This window comes from Peromyscus leucopus, chromosome 23, assembly GCF_004664715.2.
Source record: "Peromyscus leucopus breed LL Stock chromosome 23, UCI_PerLeu_2.1, whole genome shotgun sequence".
In the NCBI taxonomy this organism is placed as follows: domain Eukaryota; kingdom Metazoa; phylum Chordata; class Mammalia; order Rodentia; family Cricetidae; genus Peromyscus; species Peromyscus leucopus.
In genome coordinates, this window is record NC_051082.1 from 29616328 (window position 1) to 29640323 (window position 23996).

General features: G+C 43.9%; 1 protein-coding gene across 1 annotated transcript; it reads left to right on the plus strand.

The window, feature by feature from the left end:
• The first annotated feature begins 36 nt into the window (after nucleotides 1-36).
• Nucleotides 37-23618, plus strand: LOC114685012 (NXPE family member 3-like). The gene is given in 6 exon segments (XM_028859605.2): nucleotides 37-328; nucleotides 10432-11059; nucleotides 11062-11173; nucleotides 12062-12144; nucleotides 15507-15719; nucleotides 22908-23618. Coding segments are annotated over 6 exon segments (1626 nt in total). The 5' UTR covers nucleotides 37-271; the 3' UTR covers nucleotides 23441-23618.
• Nucleotides 23619-23996: the final 378 nt, after the last annotated feature.

The window sequence follows — 23996 nt, forward strand, 5'->3', positions numbered from 1 at the left end:
TTTCCACCTGAATTCTGCCTCAGCACCTATGTAATCCAGCCAAATGGACCTCCCCACCAATGGCTGGGGCTATTTCCATATCCCTGCAGCTATTACCACATCCCTCTATATGATATCAAATACATACGTCACGGGACAGTGTTCAAGGAAATGAGAAGTCTACACAGTGAATCAGCTCCTTCATGGTGGGAGAGCTCTCAAACTCATGGTGCCTGCAAAGAGAGCTACATTTGTATAGTTCCACAGGAATCTAGGCTGTGTGGATCTATTCATGGGGCAATTCAAGGATTACAAGATTGTGACTGCGGGGTTAGTCTTTCTGGTTTTGGTAAGTACTTTTCTTGCCTCCTGTTGGCTTCATTACTGCTTCTCCCTATATTTGGATTGGTTCAATGCTTTAATACTGGAGAGTGGACTGGGGGAAGCTCTCATGCTCCCTTTTTCCACCCTTGAGGGGTATCTGGGAGCATCAACTGCAGGGGAGAACATCATTCTAAGGAGTGTGAGCAGGTTGCATGTTGGAGTCCATCAGGAAATCTAAATAAGCAAGTGTGTGTACTTCTGCTGGGAAGAAATGAGCAAATGTTTGATTGCCCTATGTAAGGCACCACCAGTAGACAAAAGACCAGTTCTACCAAGTCTCGCGTGCTGAGTAAGTGGGTTTATTGGGCTTACTCAAGGAACCCAAGTAAGAGGTTACCCTCCAAACAACCACATCAACAAATGGGCTCGCCAGACAGCTTCCCTACAGTGGCATAAACGGAGTTCTCCCTGCTACTTGCTTTTGCCTTCTCTATGCTCCAGCACCTCCAGACACCACAAGAGGATGGAACAGAATTGCAGATACCTGGGAAAGGTTCGGGGTGGGGGCAGCTGAGTTCCAGGTGAGGTCTAATACCCTCCAAGCCCTCCTTCTTCCACACACAAGTCTATAGACTAGGCCTTGTTGAGGCGTTCTTGCCTGTCCTCAAAGCTACTCTAATGATGACAGTGATGGCTGTGTTCCACATCAGCAATTCAAGTTCTCAGTTCTCTCAACTATAGATGATGGTGATCTCTCTGTCCCAGTTTAAGAGAAAGAAGTCTTTTGGTGTCTGGTTCTGCTTTTAGCCTTGAGTGAAATAAAGTCAGGAAATAGAAAAAGTCTTGTGGACACATAGACACACAAACACGCACTCACACATTTTCTCTCTCTCTCTCTCTCTCTCTTCACACACACACACACACACACACACACACATACAGAGAGAGAGAGAGAGAGAGAGAGAGAGAGAGAGAGAGAGAGAGAGAGAGAGAGAGAGAGACTCACACACATACAAGGACTGGGGTTGGTAAAGGGGCCAGTGAGAGTGAGAGGGTAATAATGGGGGTGAATATGGTAAATATGCATTGTATATGTGTATAAAAATTGACATGGAAAATAAATAAATTTAAATCCCTTCCTGAGGAAAGAAGAGTTTAGGTTGAGCCTCTGTTTCTTCTTTGAAGTTGTGTACTAGAAGAAGCCAACACTGTTCAGGAGGAAGCTTGTCCTGTTTGTTCATAGGTCAAAACTGGAATTGTAAGTCACAGGGTGTTGTTGATATTTAGCAGCAAGGCTTTTTTGCCTGGAAATGTAGTTTCTCACCTTTCCTAGAAAAGGAATGATTTGAAATATAATTTGACAAATCAGACATTATTCTGAGAGCAGTGAAAGAGTGAAAGAGGTTAAGAAAAAGTGGATCCTTCTTTGCAAAGACGTTGATTTCTGATTGCATTTCCACAGCAACTTTGTGCTGTGTGCCCTCCCGTCAACCGTCACACATACTGAAAAGAGTTAAGCTATAACATACATCAAATGTCCAAGGAGATCAAACACATGGTTGTAACCCAGGAAAGCCAGAGATGGTGACTCACCATGTGGAGTCCCAGCCTTTGGGGGGACTTTGGCAGAGGAAGGAGAATTATGAGTTGGAGACTGACCTATGGAACAAGCCATGCCAACTACTATGAGCTGTCTCAAAAACAACCAAAGGGGGATTGGGCAAACGTAACAGTAATTACTGGAGAGTGTCTCAGAAGGGCTTTTCTCTCCCTGGATCCACAGGCTGTTAATGTATGCTGTGAGAAGAGGGAGATTTCCTTCAAGTGGTGTAGCCTCTGGGAAGTTGCCTAGGCTCTTGTAAGTCACCTTAATGAAACTTGTCAGGGGCTTCTGTGTTGTTTGAGTCAATTGAGAAAAGAGGTCACTCCGATCTGGATTTTATAAGCCTGTGTGGCAACAAGAAGGTCCATCCTCTAATGGGATGACTGTGTAGAAAGTTTTTTGTCAGGACCACAGTCAGCTCTGTCCCACCAGCCCAATCCCAAATAACCACACAGAAATTTATTATTCATATGAATGCTGGACTGATAGCTTATGCTTATCAGCTTATGTTACTAACTAGCTCTTACAACTTAAATTAACTCATATTTCTCATCTACCCTCTGCCACGTGGTAGTACCTTCTTTCCGAATGGCATATTCATCTCCTACTTCCTCTGCATTTCCTCTAGACCTCTGTGATTCTGCACTTCTGCCCATCATCCTCTTAGTCTGGCTCTCACACCCAATCTCTTCATGCTCAGCTATAGGCCAGTCAGCTCTTCATTAGCAATGAGAGTAACACATCTTCACAGTGAACAAAAGGATTATTCCCCAGTAGGACTGAACCTACAACCACTGTACAAAAGGCGTATTTATTTATTGTTGCACCAAGTTGTTTTTTGGGTAAACAAGTTCCTCATACAAAGTCCATTATTTAATCTATATGTTTTTCTGAAGGAGAGCATTACGCCCCAGCCATTTTACTTAGTCTTTTATTGTGTGTGTTTTACAATATTTGTTAACCCAAGAACTGCAAGTGTGCCAGAAGTGTCTTTTGACCAAAGTCATGCAAAGGCTGTAAAACTGCTTCAGACAAACAGCTGTATAATTCACAGGAAACATTCACTGATTTCCACCAACATTGCTTCTGTGAGGACCAGCCTCCAGCAGCTTGGATTTGACGGGGATACCATTGTAGGCAGACTAATCACTCAACTTGACTTTTCTATCTGAGGGAGTAAAACTTAAATCTCTGGGGCCAGCAAAAGGGGACAAAATTTAACTCTCTGGGGCTAGCAAAAAAAGGGGAAAACACACACACACACACACACACACACACACACACACACACCTTCAACATATCAGGATCTCACCTAGGGTACTGATGAATGGCAAGCCTTCATCAGGCCAGAAAAACTGAAGGGGAGATGCAGAGCAGGGGAACTACTGGACACACAGACACATGAGGACTTTTCTAAAGGCTGAAGCTTAGTTCTTCATTTTATTATTCTCACTGTTGCTTCTTCTACTCTGTTCTTTTTCTGTTCTCCTGCCCTGATGTTTCCCTTCTGTCTCTCTTAATGTTTTCCTTCTAACTTTCCTTCTACATCTTCCTTGGTGTTTTCTTTCTCTCATGTCTTTATTTTTTCCCTTCAAACTTGTATACCCCAGTAGAGTCTGTCAAGCAATATAAAAATTATATTGTGGTTACAATTTATTTTTAAGTGAATGATTACAATGAATACAAGTAAAAAAAAAACCCAGCATGTTTTTCATATCCCTTACATGATTAAAAATTTTACTATTACTGGTGAAAAACAAGTTTCCCCAAGCATACATTCACACCCAAGCAACTTGTTATAGATAACAGAATGTAAGCAAGCAAGTTATTTTTCTCAGCCAGCTCTTTTACTGGCAGGCTGCATTTTGCAGTTACAAAGAAAGGACCAATCATTTTATTACTTAAAAGAAACACAAATCTAAACCTTTAATATGTGAAAAACAATCAGTCATCTCTACTTTAAATCCTTAGGTTGCATACCCATTCATTCATCAACAGTTTTGTGGGGGTTTATATCAGAAAGCTGAGAGTAGAAATGGGTACAAAGAATTAATCATCATCTTTGATCACTAACCAATTCTAGTAAGAAAGACACATCAGCTAATAATAATTGGGCTTGCTTTTACCTATATTTTTACCTATATATAGTTTTTCCACTAAGCTAACCTTTATTATAATCCCTGACTATATTTATTAAAGATCCTCAATCATCAAAATCCTACTTAAACTAACACTATTATTGTATAAATTATTATTACTTCAGTTAAACAGTACAGTTTAGGAGAAAATCATCTTCAAAATCACAGATAAAAATGCCCAATAGAATGGGATATTTCCATGAGATAATTACATCACATTAAAGGCATGGATATCTCCCCACACCCATTCACACTATGCCAGATGCCAGACAAAAATGTCAGGAGCAAACATGTAAAGACACAGCAGTAGCAAGAGACATTCTGAAGCCAAAGCTCTCTGGAACCTGTCTAGCTGATGTTCACCCATCAGAGCTTTGCTTCCTCATGGGCCGATTCCCTGAAGTCAATTACCACCTGCTGCTCCTCTGACATGGCCACCAGTATGTCAACATTCTTCAATGTACTTCTAGAAAACCACTACTCTGTTCTAATGTTTACCCTAGATACAGCGACTCTGCTTGATTCCTACGACAAAACTAGTTAGGACACACACACTCTCATACACAACTTTCACACACACACACACACACACACACACACACACACATTCACTCTCACACAAACATACACACACTCTCATACACACATACACTCACTCTCACACACACATATACTCACTCTCACACACACATACTCACCCTCACTCTCTCACACACACACACATATTCACTCTCTCTCTCTCTCTCTCTGTCTCTCTGTCTCTCTGTCTGTCTCTCTCTCTCTCTCTCTCTCTCTCTCACATGCACACACACGAAAGTAGAATTAGGACTAAAAGTTGGGGGAGATACAAAAGAGGGTAATGGAAGGCTAGAGAGAGCTCAGTGGTTAAAAATACTTGCTGCTCTTCCAGAGGACCTGAGTTCAGTTACCAGCTTCATGTCTACTGGCTCACAATGCCTGTAACTCCAGTTCCAAAATATCTGACACCCAATTCTGACCTCTATAGGCATCTTCACACATGTGGCACACACACACATACACATAAATAAAAATAAATCTTAACAAAATTATTAAAGGGTTGAGTGTAGGGATGTAGGTCATTAGTCCCAGCACTTGGGAGACAGGGGCAGGTGAATCTCTGTGATTTGAGACCAGCCTGGTTAGAAAAATGAGTTCTATGCCAGGCAATGTTACACAGTGAGACTTTTCTCAAAAATATAAAATAAAAAACAGAAATCTTAGTGCTGGTGAGGTGGCTCATGGGTAAAGGTATTTGCTGCCCAACTTGACAACCTGAGTTCAGTCTCTTGAGACCCACAGGGTGGGAGGAAAAAATGACTCTGCAAAATTGTCCTCAGAGCTGCACATCTGTGCCATGAAATGTGTGCCGCCACATATGTGCACACAAATTAACACATGTCATAACTTTACTTATTTATTTATTATTGAATTTTTGAGACCAGATTTCACTTTATAGTCCTGGTTGTCCAGGAAGTTGCTCTGTGGACCAGGCTGGGTCTTGAATTCAGATATCTGCCAGCCTCTGCCTCCTGAGTGCTAGGATTAAAGGCATATGCCACCACACCCTACAACTTTTTTAATTAAAAAAAAAACTCACCAGGTGGTAGTGGCACATGCCTTTACTCTTAGCACTCTAGAGGCAGAGGCAGGTGGATCTCTGTGAGTTCCAGGCTAGCCTGGTCTACAGAGCGAGTTCTAGGACAGCCAGAACTATATAAAGAAACCCTGTCTGAAAAAACAGAGAGAGAGAGACAGACAGACAGAGACAGAGAGGCTGGCCTTCTGGTGAATGTCATTAATTAATTGATTGATTTAATGCACCACATGAGTACAGGTGCTAATGGCAGCCAGAAGAGGAACTTCTGGAACTGGAGGTAAAGGTGGTCTTGAGCCACCTGATGTGGGTGCTGGGGACTGAATAATGGTCTTCTACAAGGGTGTCGCTCTTAACCATTTACTGTCTCTCCAGCCTCTCAGCTCATTTTTGATTGCGTTAAATTGCCTACATTATCCTTATCAAGTTATAAAAGATTATTTATAAATATGTGTCTCTCTGTGTATGGGTATATGCACATGAGTGCAGGTGCCACAGAGTCAGAAGGGGGGTCAGACGTCCTGGAACTGGAGTTATAGGGGGTTCTGTGGCATCTAACAAGGGTACTGGGAACTGAACTTGGGTCCTCTGCAATCAGTACCTTATCCATCTCTCCAGCTCCTTGGTATTTTTATTGTTTGTTTGTTTGTTTGTTTGTTTGTTTTTTCAGATATGAATGGTCTTCTTGTGAAGCCCAAGCTGGCCTTGAACTCCAGATCCTCTTGCCTCTTCTGGGATTACATGCATGTACTATCACTGGCTCAAAGTTTTCATATTAGTAACTATATACACTTGTCTTACCACTATGTATTTGGGACAAATCCCCACTAGTTCCTGATTATTTTGAATGTTACTTTTGCATCACGTGTCCATAAAGTGTGGGTCTATTCTAGGCCCTCTGTTCTTTTGACATATTTATTTTTGCACCAATACCTCATCATCTTAATGACTGTGTGTGACTTAATGACTTAAAAAGATTTGATTTGATGTGTGGTGTGTAGTGTGGTGTGGTGTGTGTGTGTGTGTGTGTGTGTGTGTGTGTGTGTGTGTGTGTGTGCTTGCACATGATTGCAGATACCCATAGAGTTCAAAAGAGGGTGTCAGATCCTCTGGAACTGGAGTTTTGGGGAATTGTGGGATGCCTAATGTGGGTTCTGGGAACTGAACTCTGGTCCTCTGCAAGTGCAGTATGTTTTCATGGGCACCAAGCCATGTCCTTAGCCCAATGACTGTGTGTGTATATATGATATCATAAATTATCATCTCATGTGTGATAGTTTAAGTGAGAGATGTCCCTTACAGACTCCAGTATTTGAACTTGGTCCTCATTTGGTGGTGGTGTTGGGAAGGTTTGGAAGGTGTGGCCTGGCTAAAGGACATGTGTTATTGACACTGGACTTTAAGAGCTTAAGCCTCATCCTACTTCTAGTTTTCTTTCTCTGCTTTATGCTTGCAATAGAAGAAGTCAGCCCTCAGCATTCTGCTTAACATTTTTTCAAATTTACTATTGTTTTGTGTATGTGTGGGAGATGGTGTGGAGGGATGATGTGGGGTACTGGGGGATGGTGTGTGTGTATGGGAGGGTGTAGGGGATGGTTTGGGGGGATGGTTGGTATGTGGGGAATGGTATGGGAGGGCAGATGGTGTGGGTGAGGGATGGTGTGTATATGGGATTGTTTATGTGGGGGATGGTGTTTCTGTGGGTATGGTGTGTGTGTAAGAGAGATGGTGTGAGGGGGAATTGTGTTGGGGGAATGGTGTGTGTGTGTGTGTGTAGGATGGTGTCAGGAGAATGGTGTGAGGGGAGAGATGGTTGGGGAAAGATAGTGTGGTGGGGGATAGTGTGTGCGAGGATGGTGTTGGGGAATGGTGTGGGGGGTGTGGAGGATAGTGTGTGTGGGATGGTGTTGGGGCATGGTATGAGGGAGATGGTATGGGAGAATGGTGTGGGGGGGAGATGGTGCTGTGAAATAATCTTTGTACACTGTGAATATGTATTGCTCTCATTGTTTAATAAAAAGCTGATTGGCTGATGGCTAGGCAGGATTTTTCAGGGCAGAGAGAATGCTGGGAAGAAGGGTGGAGTCAGAGAAGTAGCCAGCCAGACAGAAAAGAAGTAAGACATTCAGGAGAGATAAAACCACAAGCCTCTGGGCAGCACACAGATTAATAAAAATAGGTTAATTTAAGTTGTAAGAGCTAGTTGGTAATAAGCCTCAGCTATTGGCCAAGTATTTATAATTAATAGTAAGTCTCTGAGTGGTTATTTGGGAAGCGGCTGGCTGAATAGAGCTGATCAGGGTCTCAATGAAAAACTCCACCTACAATATGGTGTGTGAAGGAGATGGTGTGTGTTGGGGAGAGGATGGTGGGGGACAGTGTCAGGGCAGATGGTGTGTGGTGGCAGATGGTGTATGTGTTGCAGGGAGAGTATACAGGAAGGACTTGGGAGGTAATTCTCTCCTTCCACCATGGATTATGGAACTCAGATAATCAGGTTCACACAGCAGACAATTTGACCCACTGAGCCACCTTGCTGGCCCTATTTCATGTTTTTTGTTTGTTTGTTTTTGTTTGTGACAGTCTCCAGTTTCCCCAGGCTTTTCATATCTATCCATACACAGCCTTGGGGACTAATATGACTAGGTGGGGAGGAAATGAATAAATGATAAACACATGGACACACAGAAAAGCTGAGTTCCAATCAATTGGGCTCTGGTGGTGAAGCTGCAGTAGGGAGAGAGATCACCAAATTTATTATATACATTTGAAGAGGGAGGTGGGTTTATAATATCTTCCTCAACAAGGAAGTGGGTTTAGCAAATATTGGTAGAGCCCATGTCTGTAAGGGAGCAGTTTTCAGGCAGTAAATGTCGTAGAGGAGGAAGCTAAGGTGGACACACACTATCAACATTTACACTCAGACCAGGAGGGAAGGCTTTGCCATTTCCCTGAGCCTAGCATGGGGAAGGCTTTACCAATTTCCCATGGGACTGAGACATTGGGGTCCTTGACATGGCTGTCAACAGCACACATCAACTCAGGACACTACATTCACCCAGGCCTTCCTCCACTCCTCCACAAAGGCTGTCCTTTAACCAAGAATGACCTGAAACTACTGATCTCCTGCCCAGGCCTCCCAAGTGCTGGGATGACAAATACACTATACCTGGTCTTATATCATGCTTACAAATGTCATAATCATCTTATAATTTACAAATACACATACAAGGGATTAGGATTTTGATCCTCAGTATATGTAATGTACATATCAATTTGAGTAGCATTTATATACTTGTAGTATGTACTTTCCATACCCATGAACCTACTATTTAGGTAAACTCTCACACAATGCATTTCCTGACCCTCCTTAACCCCATTTTCTTAGTCCTATCTACCTTCAAGCCTTGTGATCTATCAATGTACACAATGAGATTCTCTTGGTTCTGTCTCTCCACTGCTAGTTTAGATTTTTAAGTTCTTGGGTCTACAGAGTCTGTAAGCATCAATGCTACTGTTCTTCAGCATGTCAGATAATGTCAACACTGGGATCAGCAAGATGGCTCAGCAGGTAAGGGGACTAGCTGCCAAGCCTGATGACCTCAATCTGATACCCTGGAAATGGTGGAAGGAGAGAAATGACCTTACAAATTGTCCTCTGACCTTCATATGCAGGCTATAGTGTGCAAGTACATGAGTGAGTTCACGTGTTTACATACACACAGACACAGACACACACACGCACACACACATGCATACACACACACACACAGAGAGTTTAAAAAGAAAAAAACATAAGAGGCATTTTGTAAGGGTCTGAGAATCACTGAAGGAAGAACCCACACTCAAATAATATGCAAATACAAAGTGCATTTATTCTTCAGGAAAAGCCAGCAGGCAGGGGTCAATGATTATCCCCACAAAATGTCAATGATGACCGGGACAATGGCACCCAGGCCATTTTAAAGGAGACTTGGGAATTCTAAGTATCTCTGTTCTAATTGGGCAATTGGGAAGCAGTTACATGGGGTGTATTTTGATTGGACAGGACTGGATGGGGCTATTAAAGTTCCATCGATGGTGGGCTTTTTAGTCCTATATGATCAATAACAGCCATATCCTGTAACTTTTGGGTCTTTCTGCCTCATAAGACCAGGCTTCAAACTGTTTGGCTGATTGGTCAAACTTGGCTGGGGGATTTCCTAACTCTGGCTTAGGTCATTATATAAAATGGGATAGTTCCTGTGTCTAAGATGGAAACACATTATGGCCCCTTCAATTTGAAGCTGGAGAAATGGCTCAGTAGTTAAGAGCACTATCTGCTCTTACAGATTTCTGGGCCTGGTTTGCACCCCTCACATGACAGCTTACAAACATTTTTAACCCTATTTGCAGGTGATCCAAAGTTCTCTTCTGATCTTCTTAGGTACCAGGCATGGACATGGAACACATATATACACACAAGCAAAACACTCCTACACATAAATATTAAAAAAAGAAAAGAACTGCAGTAAGGACCTCAATTTCCCTGGTAACATATGGCCACTCCAGTGGGACTCCCCAGATAGTCTGGTAACAGTAGCATCCCATCCTGAGTTGTTTGTTTCAAATAAAGGTCATGGTGACTCAAATGCCAGGCTTATGAATGACAGACAGAATGACACAAGCAGGTAGGACTCCTAGGTGCTACTTGGCCAAATGCAATACCTCCTTCCAGGAAGAAAATATGGCACACACAACACACTGGCATATTACTCTTTCTTTACCCACAGGTGTTCTATCTCATGATGTCATGGCCTGAGCCCAGGAACCGTTCATTCCCACCACCCCATCCTGCCTCTGAATATGTCCCTGAGCCCAATGACTGGGACTCTCTCTCTCAAGAACTCACCAACCTGACCAACCTTCTATATTGGCCTCCAACTGGTGGAAACAGGGATGACTTTTTGGCTTCTACCAGCCCCAAAACCTCCACTTACAGACTGAAGGGTCCTGCCCAGGCCAGTTACACTCTGGGAAGTAACCTAGAGGCCATCCTTGTGGCTAGGGATCACCAAGGCAGGCCCAAGACTCATGGTGGAGATCTGTTTCGGGCAAAGCTCCTGGGCCGGGAATTGAAAGCAGGAGTCCCAGGGGAGGTGAAGGATCTGGAGAATGGCACTTACCTCTTGTCCTTCCCTCTGCTCTGGGCTGGATGGGCTCAGGTGCAAGTGAGGCTGATCCACTCCAGTGAGGCAGTTGGGGTCCTGCAGAGAATCTGGAGAGGAAAACGGGCCACTGTTGACTTTAGAGGATATTTCCGAGGAAGGAAAGGCACTCAAGAGACTGTTATCTGCAACGTGGACCCCCAGTCAACTGGAGCCAAAGGACCCACCTGCCAGTACAGGGATGTAGTTTCTGGGAGGACTGGTTCTGTGCTCAACCCTCTACTTTGCCCTGCGATGCTTTAGTCGGCCACTCGAGTGGAAGTTACCTGAAGGTGACCACACCGCATGATGAAGACCTGCTGGCCGGGTAAGAATCTAGAATAGTGCATGTGTCCCTAAGTGCTATCTCTCTCTCTCTCTCTCTCTCTCTCTCTCTCTCTCTCTCTATCTCTATCTATCTATCTATCTATCTATCTATCTATCTATCTATCTATCTATCTATCTATCTCTCTCATTTTACATTTGTGTGTGTGTGTCTGTGTGTCTGTGTGTGTGTCTGTGTGTCTGTGTATGAGAGGGCAGATCATGTGGAGATTAGAAGACAACTTGAGGGGGTTAGTTCTCTTCTTTCACTTTGTGGGGCCATTTACCATTCTCAGTTTATCACACTTGGCAAGAAGAACTTTTACCTGCTGAGGCATCATCATCATCATCATTATTTAGAGATTCCTGAAGCCCAGATTGAACTTAAATTCCTCGTGTGGTTTTGGGTGACCTTGTAATGGAGGCAGAAAACTCAAGAGTTGAAGGACATCCTTGGCTGCATAGTGAACACAAGTCCAGCCTGGGATACATGAGCATTACTCTGTGTGTCAAAAGGGCAATCAGGGTCCGAGTGGGCTGGGGGTATTGTTATATTCCCTACTGTTTGTGTAACAACAATAACAAAAGTTAATGTTCTTTCGAGACTCCAGTGCCAGGGAAATTAGAACTTCTCCCTTCCTGTGGTACTCCGTTTATTACAAAGGAGAACTACATGGCCCTTTGGTTACCTTGACTATTACCGAACTGATAAGACTGTTCTCTTTGTTGTGTATTTCTCCAAACTATTACAATTGACCTGTCAGTGATCACTTTATTGTAGTGACCTGGGATTAGGCAGAGGAGAGACAACCAGTCAATCATGGTATGCTCTTGAAAATCAAATTTTCACCTGGTCAACCTCCCTCAAAGTTCACACTCAGTGTTTCTTCAGGCGTGTGACTGACCAGCCACTCGCTTCAGGCATATCTCCAATCCTGGTGACACCAACAGCCGCTGGGAACATGAATGATGTGGGTGAGTGAGGCTGGAATATGGGGCTGAGGTGGGGATAGTTGTCAGCTGAGATGGGTTGTGGGCTTTTTTATTTGGTGTGGGCTGGGGGGTATATGGGTGGGGTCACTCTCCTGTGCAGAAGTATGCGAGGTCAGGCTTACATCAGAATCGCCCAAATTGCTCTTTATTTTGTTTTATTTGACTTTAAGTTGTATTACAGGTTCATTTACTTGTTTTGTGTACACGTGTGTGTATCTGTAGTCCCAGGATTTGAACTCGGTCATGAGGCTTGAGAGCTGGTGCCTTTACCTGCTGAGCCATCTCACTGGTGGTTTTATGTTGTTGTTGTTTTCTTTTTATTGCAAGCTTTTTCAGCATTTTGTTCATCAATAGTAATCAGAGCAAAAATGTGGGGTTCTGCCAGCCTAAGGGTGACTGGGTAGGTGGTATACAGAGCTAAGGTAAGCTGGAGGAGCTAATTCTGCTCTTTCAGGCCACATCCAGAAAGGAAAGGAGTCAGGCAGGACCCAGGTCCAATACATATATTATTTCTCAAAGAGGTTCCAAATGCAGTGTTTGCACAGTGTCTGCCTAGAGGCCTTGACTGACCAAGCACCCATAGTATTCAGAGAGACCCCTCGATCCATCTTCATCTGCCAACCCAAGGTGAAGAAGGAAGATCTATGAGGTCCTACCCAGCAGCACACAGAGCTCCAATCAGGATGGTCCTCAAAAGTCCACATGAACTCACACACACACACACACACACACACACACACACACACACACACTCAGATGAAATCTATGTGGAAAATATGCTTAGCCACTAAAGAACATTGAGCACAGGGTAGAAAGTATCTGTGGCGATCTTTTATTTGTATGTCAATAAATAAAGTTTGTGCGGAGAGGAAATAGCAAGCCATTTTAAGCACACATAGAAGTCAGGCAGTGGTAGCACATGTCTTCAATCCTATCGCTTATGAGGCAGGGTCTCTGTGTGTTCAAGGCCATATTAGGGAACAGAGTCATGCCTTTAATCCCAGCACCAACCATAGAGACCTGGAGGTCTGTACAGACAGGCAGTGGCAAGGAAGTGAGGTAGCTGGGCTAGAGAGCCACTGAGAGGGCCAAACAGCAAGGCAATAAAGGCATAGGTTAGACAGGAAGTAACACACATTTGGAAGCTGCAGAGTTGGTGAGTTAAGGTCAGCTGGTGCCTTCTTTGATCTCCTATATTTGGCACCACATGTTTTTTATTTAATAAGACCACTTAGAAATTTGTCTACAAGTATCGATTATTTTATGCTCCAGAGAATACCAGATACAGTGCCTAGAAGACGCACTGGTGGACTTAGAGCCTCAGGCACAAGGATCCAAGTGACCAGCCATGTGGCCTTGGGATGCCTGTGTCCAGCCTTGGAAGGTCTGGGCCGGAGTTCCAACTCATCCCTAATATCCTATAATCCCCAATGGATGGTCACTGAGGGAGGTGCTTGAGCTGTTTCCACTCCTGCCAGAGAAGGTGCTGGTTGCCAGCCATCAGCCCCAGGCTCGAGGAAGGGTTCCGGGTATACACAGGAAGGACCCAGACAGCAGGTTAACGTTCTAGGACTGTAAACATAGGGTAACATAAATAAAGGGCCTCTTTATGTTTTGAGACAGAGTCTCTCACTGAGCCTGGAGATTGCTGTTGAAGCTAGGCTGGCTGGTCAGTGAGGCCCTGGGATCTCCATCTCCATCTCCCGAGGTGCCTGGGTTCCAGGCATTGCACACCCAGTGTTTACACATGTTCTAGGGTCGAGCTTAGGCCCTCACCCTTGCACATGCTTGTACATCTTCCACTGAGCCATCTCCCCAGCCCTCAGATAGGTTTCATTCTAGGATTTATTTAATCCTTTTCCTGCCAGAGAAGTGTAGTGCAATGGTGTAACAGCATACTTCCTAGCTTCAAATGCTGTCATTGAACTTTAAAAAACAAAACAAAATAAAACTTGATAGACTGGAGATAAACTTAATGGGAGAGTACTTGTCTAGCTTGGACAAGGCACAGGATGTCATCCTACTGCTTTTGGCCCTCATCCTCGTTCTTAATCATGGTAAATCACTTAAGATTCTAGGATCTCAGTGTCCCCATCTATAATTGGACATGGATAGTTGTTGTGGAATGTTTAACTATGTAAAGATGTGTTACATTTGTTTATGCTGCATTTGTTTAATTATGTAAAGATGTGTGACTGTTTCACCTTGCCTGCCTAAGGCACATGATTGGTCTAATAAAAAGCTGAATGGCCAATAGCTTGGCAGAGAAAGGATAGGCGAGCCTGGAGGGGAGAGGGAATAAGTAGGAGGAGAAATCTAGGCTCTATAGAACGAGAGAAAGAGAGAGAGAGAGAGAGAGAGAGAGAGAGAGAGAGAGAGAGAGATAGATGCCTGGGGCCAGAAGCCAAGCAGCCACCAGCCAGTCATAGAGACAGCAGGGAAGTTATATATACAGAAAGAAAGGTAAAAAGCCCTGAGGCAAAAATGTAGATGAAGAGAAACCTGTTAAGTTGTAAGAGCTAGTGGGAGAAACATAAGATAAGTCTGAGCATTCATAACTAATAAGTAGTCTCTGTGTCATGATTTTGGAGCTGGTTTTTGGCCCAAAATAAAAAAAAAAAAAACTGCTGCAGACAGTGCTACATTCCAGTTGTGAATATGCACACCTGTAGTCCCAGCACTCTAGAGGTGAAGATGGGAGGATTAAGAAATTACAGCTGGGGCTTGAGAGATGGCTCAGTAGTTAAGAACACTGACTGCTTTCCCAGAGGACCCGGGTTCAATTCCCAGCACCCACATGACAGCTCACAACTGTCTGTAACTCTAAGTTCTGGGGATCCAACAACCTCACATAGACATACATGCAGGTAAAAACACTAATACACATAAAAAATTTAAAAAAAAAGTTAAGACCATTCTCAGATACATGGGAAGTTTAAGGCACTCACGAGCTACCTAAGACTGTTTCAAACACTCATGTGTACACACACAAACACACACATACATGCTTCACAGGCTCTGTAAGAGTGCACTGATATACTACATATAAAGTATGTAGAAGAATGACTGACTGGACCATCAAAATGGCTCAATGTACAAAAGAGTTTGTAGCCAAGGCTGATGACCTGAGTTCAAACCCTGGATTATACACAATGAAAGGAAAGAACTGACTCCCAAAAGCTGTCCTTTGAGCACCACATGTGTGCTGAGGCATTCACAGCACACAAATAAACAAGTATAAATGAAAGTTAATTTACAATCAATATTTAAGACTATTGACATTTTATAAGATGTTCATTTTTTTTTTCTACTTTAAATCTGCTCTGCTTTTCTGTGTCCTATAGCCCTGCCCTCAAGGCCCCCATGCCGCCCTGGCCACCTGTCTCCAAAACCCTCTGGCTTCTACCACCGAGACAGATGGCATTCCACGTTCTGTTCTAGCCGCTCTTTCCCCACTGTGGACAGCATCCTCAACTGCCTGGCTGGCCGCATCGTCTACATGATGGGGGATTCCACACTTCGGCAGTGGTGGGAGTATCTGCGAGACACAGTGCCCTGTGAGTGACCGTGAGGGGAGGGGGGCCTGTGAGGACTCATGATGGAAAAGCCAGACAGCACTTGCATTGAAGGAGACTCCCATGCCTACAGGCCAAGCTAATGGAGGCATTTTCTCAAATGAGATCTCTCATCCCAGATAACTCTAGGCTGTGCCAAGCTGACAGAAAACAATCCAGGACACCCAAGGATCCAGCCCCACTGCCCAGCACTAGGACTACAAGCACACATGACCACACCTAACTTTTTTATTATTATTAAATTTTTATTTATTTTACATATCAACCACAGTTTCTCCTCCCACCTCTCCCCCCACTCCCTCCCCACACCTGTCCATCCACTCCTCAGAAAGGTTAAGGCCTCCCATGACAGTCAACAAAGCATGGCATATCAAGTTGAGGCAGGACCAAGCTCCTCTCCCCTGCATCAAGGCTGAGCGAAGCATCCCACCATAGGTTCCAAAAAGCCAGCTCATATGCCAGGGACAGGTCCTGGTCCCACTGCTAGGGGCCTCACAAAGAGACCAAGCTACATAACTGCCATCTACATGCAGAGGGCCTAGGTCGGTCCCATTCAGGTTTCCTAGCTGTCAGTCCAGAGTCAATGAGCTGTCTCTGTGGGTTCCCCTCTCATGATCTTGACGACCACCCCCCTTGCTTGTATAATCCTCCCTTCCTCTCTTCAACTGGACTCCCAGAGCTCAGCCCAGTGATTAGCTGTGGATCTCTGCAGCTGCTTCCATCAGTTACTGAATGAAGGCTCTATGATGACGGTTAGGATTATAGAAGAAAGCCAGTTCAGGCACCATCTCCACTATTGCTACAAGTCTTAGCTGGTTTCATCCTTGTGGATTCCCAGAGTTTCCCTGGCATTAGGTTTTTTTCTAACCCCATAATGGCCCCCTCTATCAAGATATCTCTTTCATTGCTCTCCCTCTCCATCTCTCCCCCAACCATCCTGGTCCCTCATGCTCCCATCCCCCATTCCCTCCCCTCTACTGCAACCCCCCTCCACCCCCAGTTTACTCAGGAGATCTCATCTACTTCCTCTTCCCAGGGCAATTGGTGTGTCCCTTTTAGGGTCCTTCTTGTTTCTCTAGGGCTGTGGATTGTAGCCTGGTTATCTTTTGCTTCACATCTAATATCCACTTATGAGTGAACACATGTTCGTCTTTCTGGGTCTGGGTTACTTCACTCAGGATGATTTTTTTTTTTTTAGTTCCATCCATTTGCCTGCAAATTTCATGATGTCATTGTTTTTTACAGCTGATGTTGGAGCCCACCTTCAACCTGGGTGGGTTGAAGGGTTCTTGGAAGGAGGAGAGAGGAATGAGGAAGTATTAGAAATATAGACGGAGACTAGAAGAAAGACAGAGACACAGGATAGCTTCGAGAGGGCCTTGGGTCTCCTTGAGTTTTATTCTAATGAGCTTTTATTTATTTATTCATTCATTCATTCATTCATTCATTTTGGTTTTTTAGACAGGGTTTCTCTATGTAGTTTTGGTGCCTGTCCTGGATCTCACTCTGTAGACCAGGCTGGCCTCGAACTCACAGAGATCCACCTGCCTCTGCCTCCCGAGTGCTGGAATTAAAGGCATGCACCACCACCACCTGGCTCTAATGAGCTTTTTATACACTACCAAGGAGGAGAGGCAAAAGATCTCTCCCTTTCAAGATCAAAGCACAACATACAGGCAAGTGTAAACCCTTCAAAACACCTGGAAACCACACCTGTGGCCAAATCATCCCATTTTCATCCCTGCTGGGTAAAGTAAGCTCAGACTTTCTGACCTTCAGTAAGGCCTTGCTAGAGCGCCTCTGTGGGCCCCCACAAGCTGAGTAATACATCATTGTGTATATGTGCCACATTTTCTTTATCCATTCTTTGGTTGAGGGAAATCTAGGTTGTTTCCAGGTTCTGGTTATTATGAACAATGCTGCTATGAACATAGTTGAGCAAATATTCTTGTGGTATGATTGAGCATGCCTTGGATATATGCCCAAGAGTGGTATAGCCGGGTCTTGAGATAGATTGATTCCCAATTTTCTGAAAAACCACCATACTGATTTCCAAAGTGGCTGTATAAGTTTGCGCTCCCACCAACAGTGTAGGAGTGTTCCCCTTGCTCCACATCCACTCCAACATAAGCTGTCATCAGTTTTTTATTTTAGCCATTCTGACAGGTGTAAGATGGTATCTCAGAGTCGTTTTGATTTGCATTTCCCTGATGGCTAAGGATGTTGAGCAATTCCTTAAATGCCTTTTTGCCATTTGAGATTCTTCTGTTGAGAATTCTCTGTTTAGGTCTGTACTCCATTTTTTAATTGGATTATTTGATATTTTGAAGTCTAGTTTCTTGAGTTCATTATATATTTTGGATATCAGCCCTCTGTCAGATGTGGTGTTGGTAAAGTTCTGTTCCCATTCTGTAGGCTGCTGTTTTGTCTTATTTACCACGTCTTTTGTGTTACAGAAGCTTTTCAGTTTCAGAAGGTCCCATTAATTAATTGTCAATCTCATTGTCTGTGCTACTGGTATTATATTCAGGAAGTAGTCTCCTATGCCAATGTGTTCAGGCTACTTCCTACTTTCTCTTCTATCAGGTTCAGTGTAGCTGGATTTATGTTGAGGTCTTTGATCCACTTGGACTTGAGTTTTGTGCATGGTGATAGATATGGATCTATTTGCATTCTTCTACATATTAACATCCTGTTATGCCAGCTCCATTTGTTGAAGATGCTTTTTTTCCATTGTACACTTTTGGCTTCTTTGTCAAAAAGCAGGTGTTCACGGGTGTTCTTTTGATGTCTGTTAGGTCCATTTGAGTCATAACATATGTTAGTTTCCTTATTTCTCTATCACGTTTCTGTCTGGCAGACCTGTCTATTGGTGAGAATGGGGTGTTAATATCTCTCACTATTAGGGTGTGGGGTGTGATGTGTGATTTAAGCTTTAGTAATGTTTCTTTTACAAATGTGGATGCCCCTGTATTAGGGGCATAAATGTACAAAATTGAGACTTCATCTTGATGGATTTTTCTTGTGATGAATATGAAATGTCCTTCTCCATCTCTTTTGATAAATTTTAGTTTGAAGTCCATTTTGTTAGATATTAGGATAGCTATACTAGCTTGTTCCTTAGGTTCATTTGATTGGAAAATCTTTTCCCAACTATTTACTCTGAGGTAATATCTGTCTTTGAAGTTGAGGTGTGTTTCTTGTATGCAGCAGAAGTATGGATCTGTTTTCAGATTCATTCTGTTAGCCTGTGTCTTTTTATAGGCCAATTGAGTCCATTGATATTAAGAGATATTAATGACCAGTGATTGTTAATTCCTGTTTTTTGGTTTTGGTGGTGGTGGTGGTGGTTATAGTGTTCGTGTTTCCCTTCTTTTGGTATGATATTATCTATTGCCTGTGTTTTCATTGTTGCAGCTAACTTCCTTGGGTTGGAGTTTTCCTTCTAGTACTTTCTGTAGGGCTGGACTTGTGGACAGGTATTGTTTGAATCTGTTTTTGTCATGGAACATCTTGTTTTCTTTGTCTATGGTGATTGAAAGTTTGGCTGGGTGTAGTTGACTGGGCTGACTGACATCCATGGTCTCTTAGTGTCTACAAAATGTCTGTCCCTAACCTTCTGGCTTTCAGGTTCTCCATTGAGAAGTCGGGTGTAATTATGATAGGTCTGCCTTTATATGTTATTGGCCTTTTCCTTTGTAGCTCTTACTAATCTTTCTTTATTCTGTACATTTAATGTTTTGATTATTATGTAGTAAGGAGACTTTTTTGGGGGGGGTCCAATCTATTTGGTGTTCTGTAAGTTTCTTGATCCTTCTTTTGGTTGGGAAAGTTTTCTTCTGTGATTTTGTTGAATATATTTTCTGTGACTTTGAGCTGGAATTATTCTCCTTCTAATATCCCTGTTATTTTTAGGTTTGGTCTTTTCATTGTGTCCCAGATTTCCTGGATGGTTTATGTTAAGAATTTGTTGGATTTAACATTTTTTGACCAATGAATTTATTTCCTCTAATGTATCTTCAATGCCTGAGATTCTGCCTTCCATCTCTTTGTTTGTTTGTTTGTTTTTGTTTTTCGAGACAGGGTTTCTCTGTGTAGCTTAGCGCCTTTCCTGGAACTCACTTGGCAGCTCAGGCTGGCCTCGAACTCACAGAGATCCACCTGGCTCTGCCTCCCAAGCGCTGGGATTAAATCTGCCTTCCATCTCTTATATTCTGTTGTTTATGCTTGTATCTGTAGTTTTTTTTTGGTTTTTTTTGTTTGTTTGTTTTTTTTGAGACAGGGTTTCTCTGTGTAGCTTTGTGCCTTTCCTGGGACTCACTTGGTATACCAGGCTGGTCTCGAACTCACAGAGATCCACCTGGCTCTGCCTCCCGAGTGCTGGGATTAAAGGCGTGCGCCACCACCGCCCCGGCCGTATCTGTAGTTCTTGTTCATTTACCCAGATTTTCCATTTCCAGAATTCCCTTAGTTTGTATTTTCTCTATTGCCTCTATTTCAATTTTCAAGTCTTGAACCAGTTCCTTCACCTGTTTGATTGTTGTTTTCTTCCATTTTTGTTTGTCTTTTCCTCAATTTCTTAAAGGGAATTTTTCATTCCCTGTTTAAGAGCCTCTATCATCTTCATAAAGTTATTTTTAAGGTCTTTTTCTTCTGCTTCATCTGTGTTTGGATATTCAGGTCTTGCTGTTGTAGAATCACTAAGGTCCTGGTGGTGCCATATTGCTCTTTATGTTGTTGGATGTATTCTTCCATGCGTTTACCTATCTGGGTCTGTGATAATTATAGGTATAGGTATTGATTCTTGTGATTTTTTTTATTGGATGGGTCTTTTGTTCCTATATTGTCTGTTTCCTTTATTATCTTTTGGTCTGAATGGCCAAGGGTTCTTCTAACTGGCTGGTTGTCAGGTGGAGGAGGGTTGTCTCAGCTGAGGTTTGTGGGGTTCGGGTGCCTAGATCCAACATATTGTCCAGTTCTTCTGGCTGGTGTGGGCTTCACTTGTGCTTATGGGGTCTGTTCTTCCAACTGGTGTGGGTGGCACTTGTGCCTATAAGATCTGCTGATGCTGCTGGAGAGGGCTGTTCATGGGGAGACTGTTCTTCTTCCATTTGGTGCAGGTGGTGCTTGTGCCTCTAGAGGCTGCTAATTTTATGGGGGCTGGTTTGGAGGACAATGGTTCGGTTTGTTTGGGTGGCAGAGTGGGTCTTGTAGGTTACAGAGTCCAATGGGTGGCAGTAGTGAAGCCGCCTCCTCACAGGACTCTTACCTGCTGGCCTGTGCTGGAGCTGAGACGGGAGGAGGAGGGACATGGGATGTGCCTTGGAGCTTAGGGTCTAGGGATTGGGGCAGTTTAGCTGGGAGACCAGTCACTCACCTCTTCTTCCAATTGGTGCATTTGGTGCTTATGCCTCTAGGGGCTGCTGATTTTTGTGGGGGATGGTCGGCCAGGGGGAGGATGATGGGTATGGTGGGTTTGGGCATCAGAGCGGATCTTGTAGGATCGTGTAGGTCTAATGGGTGGCAGTGGTGGTGGAGCAGCCTGCCTGCAGGCCTCTTACCTGCTGGCTGGCCGCTCCACACCTAACTTTTTAACATAGGCTCTGGGGCTCCAGCTCAGGTCCTCGTGTTTGCACTGCACGCACATTTTAAAGAATAAAAATAATGAAAGGAAGAAGAGAAAAGAGAGAGAAAACTGGGTTTGATAGGACATTCAGGAGGGAGAAGCAGAAGGATAAGGAGTTCAGGGTCTTCCTTAGTTACATAGTGAGGTTGAGGCCAGCCTGGGCTCTTTGAGCCCTTGACTGACAATAAAAACAAGCAATGACAACACAAGCATCTGGAAATCTTCTCAAGATATTAGTTGACTGGGGTGTGGTGGGGGAGAGTCAGGAGACAGAGAGTAATTTGTGTAGCGACAGTAGGTTTGTTTTATCCATGCTGCATTTGAGGCAACAGAGAAACATTAGATCCTGTTGCAAAGGACACTTGACACATGGAATGAGACTCAGGAGTCTGGTAGCTCTTTGACAGAAACCCAAGAGAAAAAAGTGGTTGAATTCCTCACAGGGTGAAGATGGTAAAGGAAAATGGGTGGAAGTCAGTACAATGGCTCAGCTGGTTAAAGCATTTGCTCTTCAAGCCTGGTGACCTGAGTTCAATCCTGGGAGCCATTATGGTGGAAGGAGAGCTGACCCTCCAAAGTGGACCATGTGCATGTGCACTCCATGGTACACTCGTGTGTACACTCACACACACATATCATAAACACACATCCTCACACATGGAAGGAAGGAAGGAAGGAAGGAAGGGAGAGGAGATGGTAAAATGGGACATGGTGGTGCCTGACTGTAATCTCATCAGGCAGAAGGAAGAGGATCATGAGTCCAAGGTCAACCTCAAGTAGTCTGGGCTTCAAGATCCTTTCTCAATCCTCTCTCATACAACAAGGGGGGAAAGGAGAAAGGAAAGAGAAGGAAAGTAGATAACAGAGACAAAATTTTATAGAATTCAGGGCTGGAGACATGGCTCAGGGGTGAGTGCTTGCAGAGGACCTGAGTTTGTATGTATGTGCAATATATGCATGTGTATATATATATATATGTATTATATATATTATATATGTATTTGAGACACGTTCTTATGTATAACATGTGTAATACATATATACCTATAATATTATATAGTATATATGTATAATATATGATGTACATTATAGGTATAAATATGTACATATATTTGATAAACTAAGTGTAATGTTGCACCCCTTTAATGTCAGTACTAAGAAAGCAAAGGCAAACAGATCTGTGACTTCAATGCCAGCCAGCTTGGTCTACATAGTGAGTTTCAGACCAGCCAGGGCTACATAGTGAGAACTTGTTTTTGTTTGTTTGTTTGGTAGGTTGGTTGGTTTTTTAAAGGTAATTTACAGTTCTGTGTTAAATCACAATTCAAATTTTTATTATATCTAATCCTTTATGCATGTATATGGACAATCACATGCTACAGTGTGTGTGACGAGATCAGAGAACAACGTGCAAGAGCTGATTCTCTCTCTATGAATCTTAGGGGATCAAACTCAAGTCGTCAGGGCTGGCAGCAACACCCTTCCTGGCTGAGCCATCTTGCTGATCCCCTATGTTAATACTTTCTTTCTCCTCCTCCCAACAGCCCTGAAGCCAGTTGATCTACATGTCACATATCAGGCCGGTCCCCTGATGGCTGTGGACACCACTCGGGGGACAGTGTTACACTGGAGGGCCCATGGATGGCCCCTGCGCTCTCTCCGCACCCCAGTGGCCTCCCTGCACTCTGTGGCCAGAGAACTGCATGGCCTGGCTGGGGGCCCTTCCACGGTGGTGGTGCTGGGTATGGGAGCTCACTTTACCACCTTCCATCCATCCATCATTGCTCGAAGACTGGCAGGGATTCGGGCAGCTGTGAAAGCCCTGCTGGACCGGGAACCCAGTACTCTGGTGGTTATCAAACTGGCCAATACTGGCTACAAATCTGTGTATGGCAGTGACTGGCTCACACTCCAGGTGAACAGGTTCCTCCGAGATGCCTTTGTGGGTCTCCAAGTGGCCTTTGTGGATGCCTGGGAAATGACCTCCAGCTTGGATCTGCCAGACAACATCCACCCAAAGAAGCTCATTGTCCGTAATGAAGTGGAATTATTTCTGTCCTTCGTCTGTCCCACCTGAATGTTCCTGAGGGACCTGAGGCTGTGTGGATGGAGAGCCTGAGTGTGGCCATCTAAAAGGTGAACAGCAAATGATGGAAAGCTGAAGCTACCCCTGGCTTACCCACTATAGCACTTGGGCTACCATTTTGTACATCTCTCTGTGCACCACACGGATAAATCTAGTTTTATATAAGTAACCATATTTTACATAGTGTCTTCTTTTTGAATGTGGGAGGCTGTGTGTGGAGTATGCACATGTGTGTACAGGTGCCCTCTCCCATGTGCACACAGAGGCCAGAGGAGAACTTAGGGTGTCCTGTTCTATCGCTGTCTACCTAATTCCCTCAAGACAGGATCTCTCACGGAGCCTGGAGCTAGGCTGGCAGGCAGGAAGCCTTGTGGATCCTTTTGTCTCTGTCACCCACAACCCTGGGGTTACAGCATAAAGTTCATACCAGTTTTCATGTGCTGCTGGGGTTTCACACTCAGGCCCTCATGTTTGTGCCCTTACCCACTAGGCTATCTCCCAAGCCTCTTTTTTCATTTTCTTAAGGCAGGTCTTGGGGTTGTAGAGA